The 12,713-nt window shown below is 37.0% G+C and overlaps 3 protein-coding genes across 6 annotated transcripts in view; all 3 read right to left on the bottom strand.

Annotated features, from left to right (window-relative positions):
* Window positions 1-1,020: 1,020 nt before the first annotated feature.
* On the bottom strand, window positions 1,021-5,055 carry loxl5a (lysyl oxidase-like 5a). 2 transcript variants are annotated; one of them, XM_056242699.1, is made up of 6 exons: window positions 4,210-5,055; window positions 3,583-3,691; window positions 3,363-3,500; window positions 2,575-2,731; window positions 2,375-2,470; window positions 1,254-1,373 (listed from the first exon to the last, which is right to left on the bottom strand). In XM_056242699.1, the coding sequence occupies exons 1-6, from the start codon at window positions 5,042-5,044 to the stop codon at window positions 1,254-1,256; spliced, it is 1,455 nt and encodes a 484-aa protein (XP_056098674.1). In that variant the 5' UTR covers window positions 5,045-5,055. The 2 variants fall into 2 exon arrangements, with proteins under 2 accessions (XP_056098673.1, XP_056098674.1); XM_056242698.1 differs by lacking the exons at window positions 3,363-3,500; window positions 3,583-3,691; window positions 4,210-5,055 and adding an exon at window positions 1,021-1,180 and having other exon boundaries at window positions 1,258-1,373; window positions 2,575-2,725.
* Window positions 5,056-6,837: 1,782 nt separating this feature from the next.
* mibp (muscle-specific beta 1 integrin binding protein) lies at window positions 6,838-9,748 on the bottom strand. Of its 3 annotated transcripts, none has more exons than XM_056242696.1 (8): window positions 9,575-9,748; window positions 8,729-8,819; window positions 8,234-8,282; window positions 7,891-8,065; window positions 7,521-7,592; window positions 7,333-7,439; window positions 7,155-7,240; window positions 6,838-7,055 (listed from the first exon to the last, which is right to left on the bottom strand). In XM_056242696.1, exons 1-7 carry the CDS (start codon window positions 9,598-9,600, stop codon window positions 7,155-7,157), a joined length of 606 nt encoding a protein of 201 aa, XP_056098671.1. In that variant the 5' UTR covers window positions 9,601-9,748; the 3' UTR covers window positions 6,838-7,055. The 3 variants fall into 3 exon arrangements, with proteins under 3 accessions (XP_056098671.1, XP_056098670.1, XP_056098672.1); XM_056242695.1 differs by having other exon boundaries at window positions 6,838-7,058; window positions 9,575-9,747; XM_056242697.1 differs by lacking the exons at window positions 8,234-8,282; window positions 9,575-9,748 and having other exon boundaries at window positions 6,838-7,058.
* Window positions 9,749-10,852: 1,104 nt separating this feature from the next.
* The window catches only part of atcaya (ATCAY kinesin light chain interacting caytaxin a), a 9,900-nt gene continuing 8,039 nt past the window's right edge, over window positions 10,853-12,713 (bottom strand). Inside the window, exons 6-11 of the mRNA XM_056242694.1 lie at window positions 12,502-12,588; window positions 12,322-12,420; window positions 12,193-12,228; window positions 11,419-11,484; window positions 11,169-11,330; window positions 10,853-11,067 (exon numbers count right to left, since the gene is read on the bottom strand). Of these exons, the coding sequence (XP_056098669.1) occupies window positions 11,300-11,330; window positions 11,419-11,484; window positions 12,193-12,228; window positions 12,322-12,420; window positions 12,502-12,588 (319 nt within the window). The 3' untranslated portion in view covers window positions 10,853-11,067; window positions 11,169-11,299. The remainder of the gene's footprint in view (window positions 11,068-11,168; window positions 11,331-11,418; window positions 11,485-12,192; window positions 12,229-12,321; window positions 12,421-12,501; window positions 12,589-12,713) is intronic.

Raw genomic sequence — 12,713 nt, forward strand, 5'->3', positions numbered from 1 at the left:
CCTCAAGGTTAGCCTATATTGCAACACAATATACATGTCTTTCATTCGGGGCGACTTGGAAAGAATCACGTCTTTGTCTGAACTGGAAACACACTGCCTCCTCTGTAACTTCTAATCATGAACATTGACAATTTTACAGACTAGGTAATGGATTAATTTGTCTGAATAAGGGTGGTTAAGCATACCAGCATTCGCCAGACATTTTCTTCACTTCTCTAAACATCATTCACCATCAGAATGTGTCCGTTTTTCCTAAAACTAACACTTCTCAATGAGTACATTGTCAATGATTTAGTCACAATCTTGTGGGGTTTTTTAACTACCCTTGAAAATTGCAATTCACAAAACACATTTGAATCAAATTTCCCCAAACACAAAATTATAATCACTTTTTGCTCATTTTAAAACTGTCAATAGAAGTCTTCTCCATTGTCAACAAGGATGGAGTTTCCTTCTCACATATGAATGTTTCTCTGTCCACAAATTCCACTCCGGGATTTCTCTTTCTCGTGTCATTTTAAACCTTCAGACAGATAGGAATGTTTCCGGGACGTTGTTGCACTCTCCGCACGTTTGGAGATCTTGAGCAAACTGAACTTTCATGACTCTGATGTCAGGCTGTGCTAATTTGACCCCATAGACCCATTTTCAAATGAGCCATGACCTGAACTACTTCAGAAGATCACATATGAACCAGTGGTTAAAAAAACATCAACTAGTAGTAAAATCGATTTATGAGTGGACTATAAAAATCTGCCCCTCCTTTATACATGTTTTTATGCTGTACACCTTTGTGAAACACTAGTATTTTATTAATCTTCTTTGACTGAAACTATTAATGTCATTTACTTGATGTAACTAAAACTTTAATTTAAGGGGTTCAGTGGGAAATAACACCAAATTACAGAAATTAAAACAAAAATATAATATGATGAAAATGTAATTGAATACTTTTTATTAAAAAATACAAAAGGTTAATAAATAAGAATTTATTAGCATTATTGGCATTGGATGTTAAGCTTTACCAAATATGTCACAGTCACTTTGCTTGAAGAGTCTGTCGCGAACATAAATCTAGATAAATAAAAATAAGTCAAGTTAACGCCCAGTCGATCCACATGACAATGTGACTTTGCTTGATTTCAACTCTGGAGGTTTGGATGAAGTACTGGATCAGTATCTGTGAAATAAATAAACATCATTAATGCGTCAGGAGTTTTAATACGATTTCTGATTCCACTCCTGCTTTAAACTCACCCTGTGATTCTACAGTTGTGTGCTTGGACGTACGACCCCGTGTATCTGATGTCACATCTAACAACGTTATTGGAGAAGTCAGACTCTTGCACCTGGAAACCTGGGTTCACGGTCACCTGTCAGTGGATCACATGGTTTCAAAACATGTCTCTAACTTTTGGTATGTTTGTTTACATGACAAAAAGAAACGTTTTTCCTTTGCGTTTTTCGTGTCCAGACAACATTGTCACACGGATCTGTGAAAACGACTAAAAACGCTGTATTCTGCCAGGCCAGTAGATGGCGATATCACTTTGTAAAGAAACACTAAAGGTCCTTGCACAGTGAGTCAGAAATTTTCATGTGTTTTTTCGTATTCGTCATCCTAAAAATTCGTCGCGCACAGAAACCTTGCACACTGAGTCCGAAGGGTATTAATTAATCCGTTGCGCAAAAATTCGCTAAACAATACAAAATGGAGTCTTCAAGCAGTGAGGATGGTTTTGTTGTCCTCTCTCTTCTTAAAAAGTGAAAAAAACAAGAGGAAATATTGGGTACATCATGTAATCCTGAGATTGCGTAGACTAGAGGAAGGAGAGTTCGATGCGGGATTATCCCGAGGTTTACTTCAGGATGTCAGTGGCTCAGTTTGATGCTTTGCTAGCGATACTGGAGCCACATATTAAAAAGAAGACCACCAATTCCCGTGTACCAATTTATCCTGAACAGTTCTGGATTTTGGCGTTCGCTTGTACGGTGGCTCTGACTTGTCAAAATACCTCTCAAAATGCTTGCTGCGAAAAACACAGAAAATTTAACCCCATCCGAATATTTATATGACGGACGAAAGTTTCGGAGACAGTGTAACGTGATTGACACAACGTATGGTCGTATTTACTATTTATTTTTTGGTGCAAAAATTTCGGACGAGAATTTCAGACTCATATGCATGATGTCACCGTTTTCATAAATTCTTGTTTTTGTAGTTTACACGGAGGCAATAACAAAATTTTCAAAAGTTTGCGTTTTCAGCCCCACAAAACTCCGTTGTCGTCTAAATGAACGGCCAAAAGTTTTCCGTTTTTTCTAGTTGAAAAAGTTGTCGTGTAAACGGCGCCTAAATAATCCATTGACTCACCTTTAGAATATAATCTCCAGGAGAAACATCGGTAACATCAATCCACTGACAGTCGATGTTGGCATGGTAGGTGTCATAACAGCCTGGGCTCAATCCCTGCTCCAACAAAGACAAAACGTTCTAAACTGGCTGATAAAACAGCTTAATTGTGGAAAAAATAAGACATTTTGCATTGCCATGAGTGACATTATTCTCCGCACCTGTGTGTGAGCAGTGCAGGCGTATCTTCTCCTCACACCTGGATCACAGCTGGTGTCCTCCAGACAGAAACTGGCTTTATGACCCTCAGCCACTTTTCTGCCCGTGGAGGCGGTCAAGAGGTCGTAATTGCTGAAGGCATCCATGCTGTGATAATGTCTTAGGAAGAAAACAAAGTAATATAGTAAAATAATCTCTTTGTTATCAAGAAATTAATAGAAGAGTTATTTGTAACTATGATACTTTGAGTTTCTGTAGCTAGTACGCCAAGGTAAAAAAACCGCAAAGCATTTAAAGTGCCCCTGTGGTGAAAATCCAGTTTTCAATGTTGTTTATATATATGTCTGTGGTGTTTTGAATACGCTTTAAGACACACCATGTGTAAATTCATAAGTCGACAGCATTGCCGAGTATTTCCTCCTTAAAACTGCAGTGAGCCAAAGACAGTCTCAAAAACACGGTTTGAAATCGCTGGTGTTTCTGACGTCACAAACGACCTTGTAACCAATCAGATCAACGTGTGATCGTCAACCAGTGGATCTCTGAGCTGAGTGAGTGAGTGGAGGCAGGGCTCATTTGCATATTCATAGAGGCAAGGGTGTAGAGTTACATTCAAGTATAAGGCATGAAGAAATTTATTTCAAGGAAAAAATGTTTAAATATGTAATTTTGGTGATCAAAGATGAGTTTTAAGGGATAAAATGATTGACTACAGGGGGACTTTAACAAATATGCATACATGTAAGTGCGTAACGTTCTAGATTAGAACATAAAGTTGTCAGGAACCTACTGATGGCAGCTGTGCCATTCCCACTGATGATGTGGTTTCACAGGGAGAAAATCTGCTGTGCCTTGATTTTTGACCCTCTGAGGAAATCGGAGAAGCACTCTGTAATCAAGGTCCCTCACTCTCGCACCGTACGCTGAACTTGAGGGAAAAGGCAAATATTCAATTTAAAATGGTCAATAAAAGTTGTATTTTTTGCTGCTATTGTGGTTCGAGTCAGCACCTGGAGAGACAGTCTTCTTCTGCGGCACATCTTAATGTGTACATCTGCACTCTCTGGATATAAGATGCAGCTTGGATATAGTATGGATCAGGAATGAGATCAGGCAGTCCTGGAAGATGTTATTAGTCTTTAATTGAAATGGTTAGACTATAAAGAGAAACAAATATTTAATAAGATATTCAAATGCAGTTTAGAAACCAAAAGTAGCCTCAACATTTAATCTCAATGCTGTCTCTATGATAAATAAATTAGGTCGTTTGTCATTTCAAAAGTTTAACCAAGGTATCCGAACAACTTTTCATTAAAAAAAAGTCAAGTTCGCCTGAGGTAATCATAGAGTACGCGGCGGCGGAAAGATCATTTTTCATCGGGATTGGACACAATATTGAGAAACCATGACAAGTAAATTGCCATTTATCACTTTAATTATAAGTTAACAATACTATTGGTTAAATATACCGTTTGTGTTTTAAAATGCTGATTTCTGGCCAACAGTTGGCGCCAAAAAGACCAACAACAGCTCGCGCCGCGAAAATGTCAAATAAAAATTACTTAAAGACAGTCGACAGCCCTGAAAGACATGGTAAGATTCGCACATTGACTAAAAAGTTCAAATTGTTGTTTTACCATTATGGAAATACCTTGTACCCTGACCCGTTTCTCTGTGAGGAAATCTATTGGCGCTTCCATACGGGAGCAGATTAAAGTAGAAAGAGTATCTGCTGTTTACGTGATGATTCGTTGGTTCATCGCCAATCATAGTTTCTCCTCCTCTTTCCTCAACCTGGAAGGGAGGATTTCCCGTATTTCTGTTATTAACATATGCTGAGGGTGAAGCTGAATTGGTTCTTGATGAAAGTTTAGAATTATTTGCAGTTTTACTCCCAGTCGAAGTGGAAAGTGGAAGCGGATTCTCCTCAATATTGATAGTGGGTGATGTTCGTTTTGGCGATTTGGTAAGTGTGTTATGGTGTCCTGGTGCCCTTGAAGCTTTCACAGGTGCCAGTGTAGGTTGTTCAGTTGGGGCTGCTATCCCGTAGAGCATGAACTGGGTCTGCAGTGCTTCACCTGAAGAAAGTGCAGTTCTTTTTGCATGCAAAGACAACTGATTATTCCTCATAGATATACGACCAGACACCATGTAGTGTCTTGCATCCATACCAGGACTGTGCTCTGGCACTGAGTTTGAATGGACCACATGCCCAACTGTGTGCATCCTATTGGCAAAACGTCCCATGAAAATCCTGCCTGTTGGCATCATATGCCTGGTCAATAAAACTCTTGTATGTTTTCCAGAAACAGGTGTGTGATATTGAGAACCGGTGCCCAGTAAACTGTAAACCTGTCCGTTAGTTTCCCACTTAATCTTGTGTCTCCAGGGTCCATTACGCTGCGTGGTGCTAAAACACACCAGGACGCACAGGTGTATGAAGAAGAAGAGAATAAGCGAATATTTCTTCATTTCGAAATGTTTGGACCAGGATGCAATAGAAAGTGTGGCGCTTTGTGCTCCTCAAAGCTGTTAAATAAGAGCCCATAGGTACAGATGAAGGCGGTGCATTGGAGGCGTTTCTCTCTACAAACTTTCCCACTTTTTCCTCTTGAAAGTTTCATAGACACCTATAGGCACACCACACATTTACAAATGGGGTAACACTTTACAATGAGGTTCATTAGTTAACATTATGTATTAACTAACATGAACTTACCACGAGCAATACATTTGTTACTGTATTTATTCATCTTTGTTAATGCTAGTTAATAAAAATAAAGCTGTTTGTTTGTTTCATTAACTAATGTGAACAAGATTTTAATAAAGTATTAGTCAATGTTGAAATTAACATTAAGAAATATTACTAGATGCTGTATAAATCCAGTTCATTGCTAACTAATGTAGTTAACTAATGAACCTTATTGTAAAGTGTTATCACAAATGGGAAATGTGATGCCACTTTAATGGGAATTAAAGATGAAGTTAGTTGACAAAAACATGTATAACAACTAAAATTAAGTTTAAAAAAGGTCCATAGACTATTTGTTTTGTAGTCTTTCTTCATTGCAGATTATTAAATATGACAGTTTTTACCACTAGAGGGAGCAAAATTTAATATTTGAGACCTTAATATTTATTTAATTGCATAAGAGTTTATTATTGGCATAATTTAAACAAAATGACTACCTTTGTCAATACATTAAATGAAATATTAGTCACGCCATTATCACAAGAAAATCTGCCCTACGAAATGTTTAAACCATTCCAATCTTCCAATGACGACAATTGCTCCTAATAGCGACGAATGTCTTCACTTTCCCCTTGCACAAATATTTGAAGTGAATGTGTAGGCATTTGTCAAATGAGAAAGAGACACTATTGAAAAGCACATAGGCACATTCAACACGGAGTTTAAAGCATGAGCAAAAGGTTTATTCAGGAAAATGTCTAGACAATGTTTGTTTTCATGCAAGTTAAGCATAGGCTTTATTACACAGAGCGATGCATTGAAGAGCCGAGCTGGAACTTGTGGAGCGGAAAAGCTGATTATGGAGATCACCATATACATTTAAAAGTTATATCTTTATGAAAATAATCCATGAGTTTAATATAAACTAATTTGGGAGAGAAAAAAAAATGATCCCAGGAATGAGATTTGTCAGGTTATTTTTCATTTTAAGACTGTTAGGATGACCTCAGGAGGGAAAAACATGGACATTAGTTAATGGTTATTTAATAGTTACTGGTCCTGTTATTTATCATGCCAACATGATATTCAGCTCTTATCTTTCAGTGCACATATTCATAGTTAATGAGCTTTAAACCCTTTACCTTAATTCTATTTTACCCTTTTTCAGATCAGGCTCAAATTGACATTAAAACAAATTCCTTTAGAAATAGTTTACATAAAAAAAAAAAAAGAGCAAATGGTCAGTCACAATGGGCAACAAATCCAGGGCATGGCGAAGTATACAAAGCACCGAATACACTTAAAATGGTAAAAGTTAAAGTGTTTAAATGTACACTAGCACCTTGGATTGAGTAGCTGGGTAAGAAAAGTTTAAGAACCCAAATTAAAACGTATAATAAAACAAAAAGTAGAACATTATTCAGTAAAATAAGAGACTAAAACAACACATGGTCAATTTGGGTGTAAAATGGAAAGACTGACAAATGTAAATATAAAAGTCAAAGCACAATGTTTATTGGTTCATGTACAATCAAGCTTTGGAAATTAATTTTTAAGTGGTAAACACGGAGTGCTTTGAAAGTCACAAAAACTATATATATATAAAATAAAAAAAACTTAAAACATGGAGACGGTCCTTAAAGAGGTAATGCAAAAAAGTTCCTCCACAAGTATTTAAATTACATTCCAGTCAAACTATTTACAACAATTTCAGGTAAAAGAAAAAAAAAGGCCCATTTAAGTAAGATTCGTATTTACAATATAGTACAGATGATGGGCGGCAGCCTGTTCCTGCTGAAAGACAAAAAACAAGACAAGTTCCTTTATCATGGCACATAAACTTATGCAATTAATAATTCCACCTGACTGGATCTGGATCGGCCACCTCACCTATAAGCGGTTCAGAAGTGTATTGTGGATGTCTTCGTGAACCTGGTTGTACATTTCGTCTTTTGTTTTCAAGCCATCCAAGTATTCTGTTGAAGCAGACGTGACACAAAATTAATATTTATCTAAAAAAAATTGTGTGTTTTTTGTTCAAACTCAATGTTAAGAACCTATGTCGTACCGATTGGCAAACCGCAATTCTCCATGTCACATCTGTGTTTGAGGTACATGGGCCACACGTGACCGTCAAACAGTCCAGGAGGGTCAGGAACGGTGTACTGCCTTGTACTGAAATCAATAATACATACATTTATTCAAGATGCTCATATTTAGCACAATTCTGAGTGTTTGTATACAACTATATCACACCTTCTCCGCCTCTTGCACTCCTCGTACGGGATGCTTATGTAATAAGACTTGTCAAAGACGTCCAGCAAAGGCCTGTTCAGGGAGAAAAAGATCAACGTCACGATAAAAAGCGAACAGCGTCAGTGGAACTGCGAACGAAGTCATTTACTGATTACTGTACTTCAACACAGCCGCTTTAGAAATCAGCACATGCCAGTTCCTCGCCAATAGCGCAGAGTCTCCTTATCTACACCCCCGCAGAGAGTCACATGACTGCCGTGTACGTCGTGTACCCTAATGTCTCCTTACGTACACTGAGCATATGTAACCAACTGTTCCAAGAACCTAATCTTTTCAATTCATTCAGTTCAGGCCAACATATGACACTCACTTGTAGTTGTACAGTAGAAATCCTTCTACGATGAGAATGTGCACTTGGCTCTCGGGGTCGTCCATTTCTGCGGCCGGGGTCAACTGGATGCCGTGGGATCGGGCGAATTTAACTGGGTTCTCCTCCCAGCCCTTGATGGTATTCACCATGGCCTCCATATCCAAAGATGTGATCACTACAAAAGCAGGACAAAATGTTTTAGCGCACGCACAAAAGTTGAATTTTACTTTAGCAAAGCCACACTAGAGAGAATGAGAATGGGTTGGGAGGGACATTGTAAAATCTTTGTTATGGGAGGCGATGCGTAGAATGAGTTATTCTCTCCTACGATTTATATTCTTACCATCCCACTGTTTAAAGCCATCCGCTCCGACTGCTATCTGATCCGGCGGCTGAAATAACAGTGACCAGTAAAACACTGCAGCAAATGCCGTCATGTATATTACAGAGCCAGACTGCTGATCTAGAATCAGCTCTCGGCCATCATGACCTGATGAATAGAACTTAACAGATGGGAGGAAACTGATCTTGGATCAGCACTTTTGAGTTCTTACTCATATGACACTCTTATCACATAAATAGTTATCAAATAAATAGAGGAAAAGCAAATGTAGAGTCATTAAAGGGTTTATTATATTAAAGTTAACCTTATTTCTTATTTAGAAACAGAAAGCTACAATTAAAATGGCACAGCAAATTAAATATTAAAAACTTAAAATCTATTGTTGAATTACAAAACTGATACACTACAAGAGATCTTAGCCTTTAGCTGTAACTTTTAGAAAACTAAGCAGAAATATTAAATAACAATATTAAGCCTATATTTAGATGAGCTCACCTTGAAAAAGTCATCCTGGTGAACCACACAGCAGTTTGGCAAGGCTTTGGTTAACCTGTCCGTCAGGGTGGTTTTACCACCATTAGTCACACTAAAAATGAGTAAATAACCAAAGAAAAATGTTAAAAATAATAATACAGAGCTAATAAAGAAAGTCAAAAATCAGAACAATTAAACTTATTTTTAAGTTAGTATAATATTTAATAGTGTATGTTAACAATTTATTCATATAAAATTGGCGGGATGGATTCCTCAGTTTGCTTATAACAACAAAAACGATACCATTGTTGTTTATTACTCACGTGTTCAATACAATATCTCTTAAATTATTTTATAAACTTAAAAACCCCCACATAAAAGTCACTTTCAGCGTCTTTAAAGTCACTTTTAACTTACTTTAATATTTCTTAAATTATTTTGTATTTTTTTTATCTTTTGTTTTAAAGCAAATAGTGGTGAGGCACAAACATTACAAATCACATTAAAAATTAAACCTAAAAAAGAAAGTGAATAAAAAGACTGTTAATTTACTTCACACACACAGAACAACAATGCAAGAATAATATAGATATATAAGGCGCGAATAGCCGTTATAAACATTCAGCAACTTCGGCGCGCTCTCAATTTTAAATCTCCCGCTCAAAACATAAACAAACGTTTCAAAGCTCGCGATCCTGTGAAAGCACGCATCCAACACGTCATGAGTGAGAATACAAGACGGAAATAATGTAATAAATTACTATCTGTATAATATATTATCTTAACTGAAAAATATTAAAAGCCACATGGCTGGACTGTAACTATTACAACTAGTTGTTCACAATATAACTCTAAAAAGTCACTTACCCTCCTATTCCAATGATGTACTTCATTGTATCCGATCTGGTTTGAGTTTTACAATTGAAACTCCGCAAAACGCCTAAAATTAAATGTTAGATTAAAAGGTCCTGCTTGTAGGTAAAATGTTCACTCTAGTCTCCGTTCTCCGTAGTGACTGACTGGTGCGTTATGGGAACAAAGTTGCACGTGGGCATATAACCAGAGTTTTACGTCATAGAAAGGGGCGCGGCTAATGTGCTAGGCAACCAATCGCTGTGAACAAATAAGCAAATATTGTTTATGTAAATCAGCATGGAGAAACTGTACTGAATAATTTTCGTTGGTTCTCTTTATAGGACTGTTGAGCACATTTTTGAAACGTATATTGAAATTAACAACAGTTTAAGGAAGGTTAACAGTTAAATGCCACACAATACAATATTATAAATCATATGACAAGGATAGTGTCGCTAAAACTTATTTTGGTCTATCTGTTTTATGTTATCACAAAATGCTGACAGTTTATGGATATCCTCAATGGACTCTCAAATATTTAGGTGAGGGGTCAGAATAATTGAAGGGCAAAATCGCATGAAATGTGGGTGGGTACAGTTAATAATACATCAAGTATCTTTTATAATCAAAATGAAAAATTCATATGCACTTGAATGTTATTGACTAGAACTACTAAATCCAGGTGTGAATGATTCAAAGTCAAAGCTTATGGTTAATAAAGGCAACATTTCGTTTACAGTCTGACAATTGTTTGTGTCTAAATGACAGTGAGGGTCATTTTTTATTTTGGTCAAAGAGTGTGACTGGTCACTCCATCGTAAAGACTGCTGATATAATAGTCACACACACACACACACATAAATAGTCTGCCACATCATGGAAATACAGAAATAACCATCTTGTGATTAGATGCAAGACTTCTACGCAATTCTTTGTAGAACTCAGGAAGTTGATTTGGCTGATGATGAGGTAATATGTAATATCACACCCTTGTTTTAAATTTAAGCAAGATATGTTTTTACTCAGTGTCAAAATTTGACATTTATACATTAGCTTTCAGAACACATGATCGGTGATTCAGATATAAAGATAGACAAAAGAAAAGACAAAAACAGATCAATATTGTTCTCGTACACGTAGCAGAATGTTTAATTTTTCATAGCAAACATAAGGCAACATAAAAATACTGCTGAATACATTAATGTTGTTTTCAGAGATGACTGGCACTTATCATTTACAAAAGCTGCTCATTAAACAAGGGGTTAAAAACGTTCAAGAACGGATTCCAGGCAAACAGAACGGGCGAACTGGAATAAAGTCACATTGGATTTGAGCGCATACACAGAGAAGCACATGCACCAGCAATCAAATCCTGAGCCGACACATCCGTCAATTAAAGCCAGGTCACATGACATTCTCAGAAAGCAGCCTATTTAAAAAAGCGTTAACTGCAAAGAGGCTACAATGCATGATGGTACATCCCGATACCGAAAACAGCAACGTTTCTCCGTGCGTCGTTCCATTTTTTGGTGGATTTCGAGATGCTTTTTTATTTTATTGTGCCTTTGCAGACGAAAGCGAGAGCAGCTTGCCTTCTCACACACACACTCGCAATTCAAGTTTCTGCTTTGTTGCTGATCTGAAACTAGTTTTGCGTCGTCTAATATGTATATGAATAATTTGGGAATATGACAAATGGTCCAAGATCAGCAACAAGAACATTCAAGCTCGTCCCGCTCAGAGTCCAGGCTCTTCGGTCGTTGTTGTCCTGGAGACAGGAAGTAGTTTTTAGTATTTTAGCGTGCCGTTATATGAACCAATCGGGGAATATTGACGTGTTATGCGTGTTTGCTCACCTCTCTGGATTGGTTGGCTTCTGTTGCTGTTCTTGATGCTGTTGTTCTTTCTGTTCCTGCTCCATTCTACAAAGAAAAGTGCATTCTGGGTAACTTATTCTATTATCCAGTCACAATTGCTGCGTCCCAATTCGGATACTATTCGAAATTAGAATTAATTAGTGTTGAAATGAGTTTTCCAAAGATACTCGGATGGTCTACATTTTCCAGTTAAAATCTGAGATCCGTAATATTACCCACAACCCATTGCACGTTGGACGAGGATTCGATTAGAACTACAAACACGAGTAAAAAGTGTTTAAAAAACTACAAACATGGCGAATGTGTGAGTCTTACAGTTAAGTAGATTTGAGTGATTAATAATCAGTATATAACCTGACGAAAATACATTTATTCAATGTTATCCACATTATATTGCATCTGAAACAGCATTGTGAACTTTTGTAAAGATATGTTTGGTTATTAATAACTTTTAAATGCATCATTATGCATTAATATGAGGAGAGTCTCCTCATTTCTCTCCGATACGGTAGGAAATTAAATAAAATTGAATGTGGAGGACTTTAACTGTGATAAAATGATTGACAGGTCAGTTTAAACAGGGACAGTTTGCCTACTCTTCTGCTACACACTCACAATATGTACTTTTTCTTCACAAAAACAGTACATACTTTTTAGGGTGTAGTATAAGAAGGACGCAGCAAATGGGACTCTCCTCTTCCGGTTGAACTAATAGGAGTCAAATAAACCAATTTTGAGGATTTTGGTGATTACCTCTCTTTTCTAGCATTGATTCTTTCCTCTTCAAATCTGCAAAAATTGACAAATTGACCTCGTAAATTTGGTATCAGGTTATGGGTTTGGTTAGAAGAGCGTAAACATATTTGTTTGAAATCTCCTTACTGTAAGATGCACTCTGGGATCTGAATATGATCCATAGGAACAATCTTTTCCAGCTCCTCCAGGCTGTGCACGTAGCGGATCTTGTTCATGAACTTCACACTGTGGAGCAAACCATATCATTTATGCGCATGTGTGAACCTTCAGTGAACTTTATATCCATGCGTTATTATCCATGTTTACCTGATGAAGGGTTTGGAAATTGCGAGGACTGTCCGGATAAACCAGGAAGGGTGAGTGATGATCAGAGACTTTAGGTTTTTCCTCAGTCTGATAGACAGACAGATAGATAGATAGATAGATAGATAGATAGATAGATAGATAGATAGATAGATAGATAGATAGATAGATAGATAGACAGATAGACAGACAGACAGACAGATAGATAGATAGAT

Source organism: Rhinichthys klamathensis, unplaced genomic scaffold, assembly GCF_029890125.1.
Source record: "Rhinichthys klamathensis goyatoka isolate OS25496 unplaced genomic scaffold, OSU_Roscu_1.1 h1tg000744l_1, whole genome shotgun sequence".
Classification (NCBI taxonomy): Eukaryota; Metazoa; Chordata; class Actinopteri; order Cypriniformes; family Leuciscidae; genus Rhinichthys; species Rhinichthys klamathensis.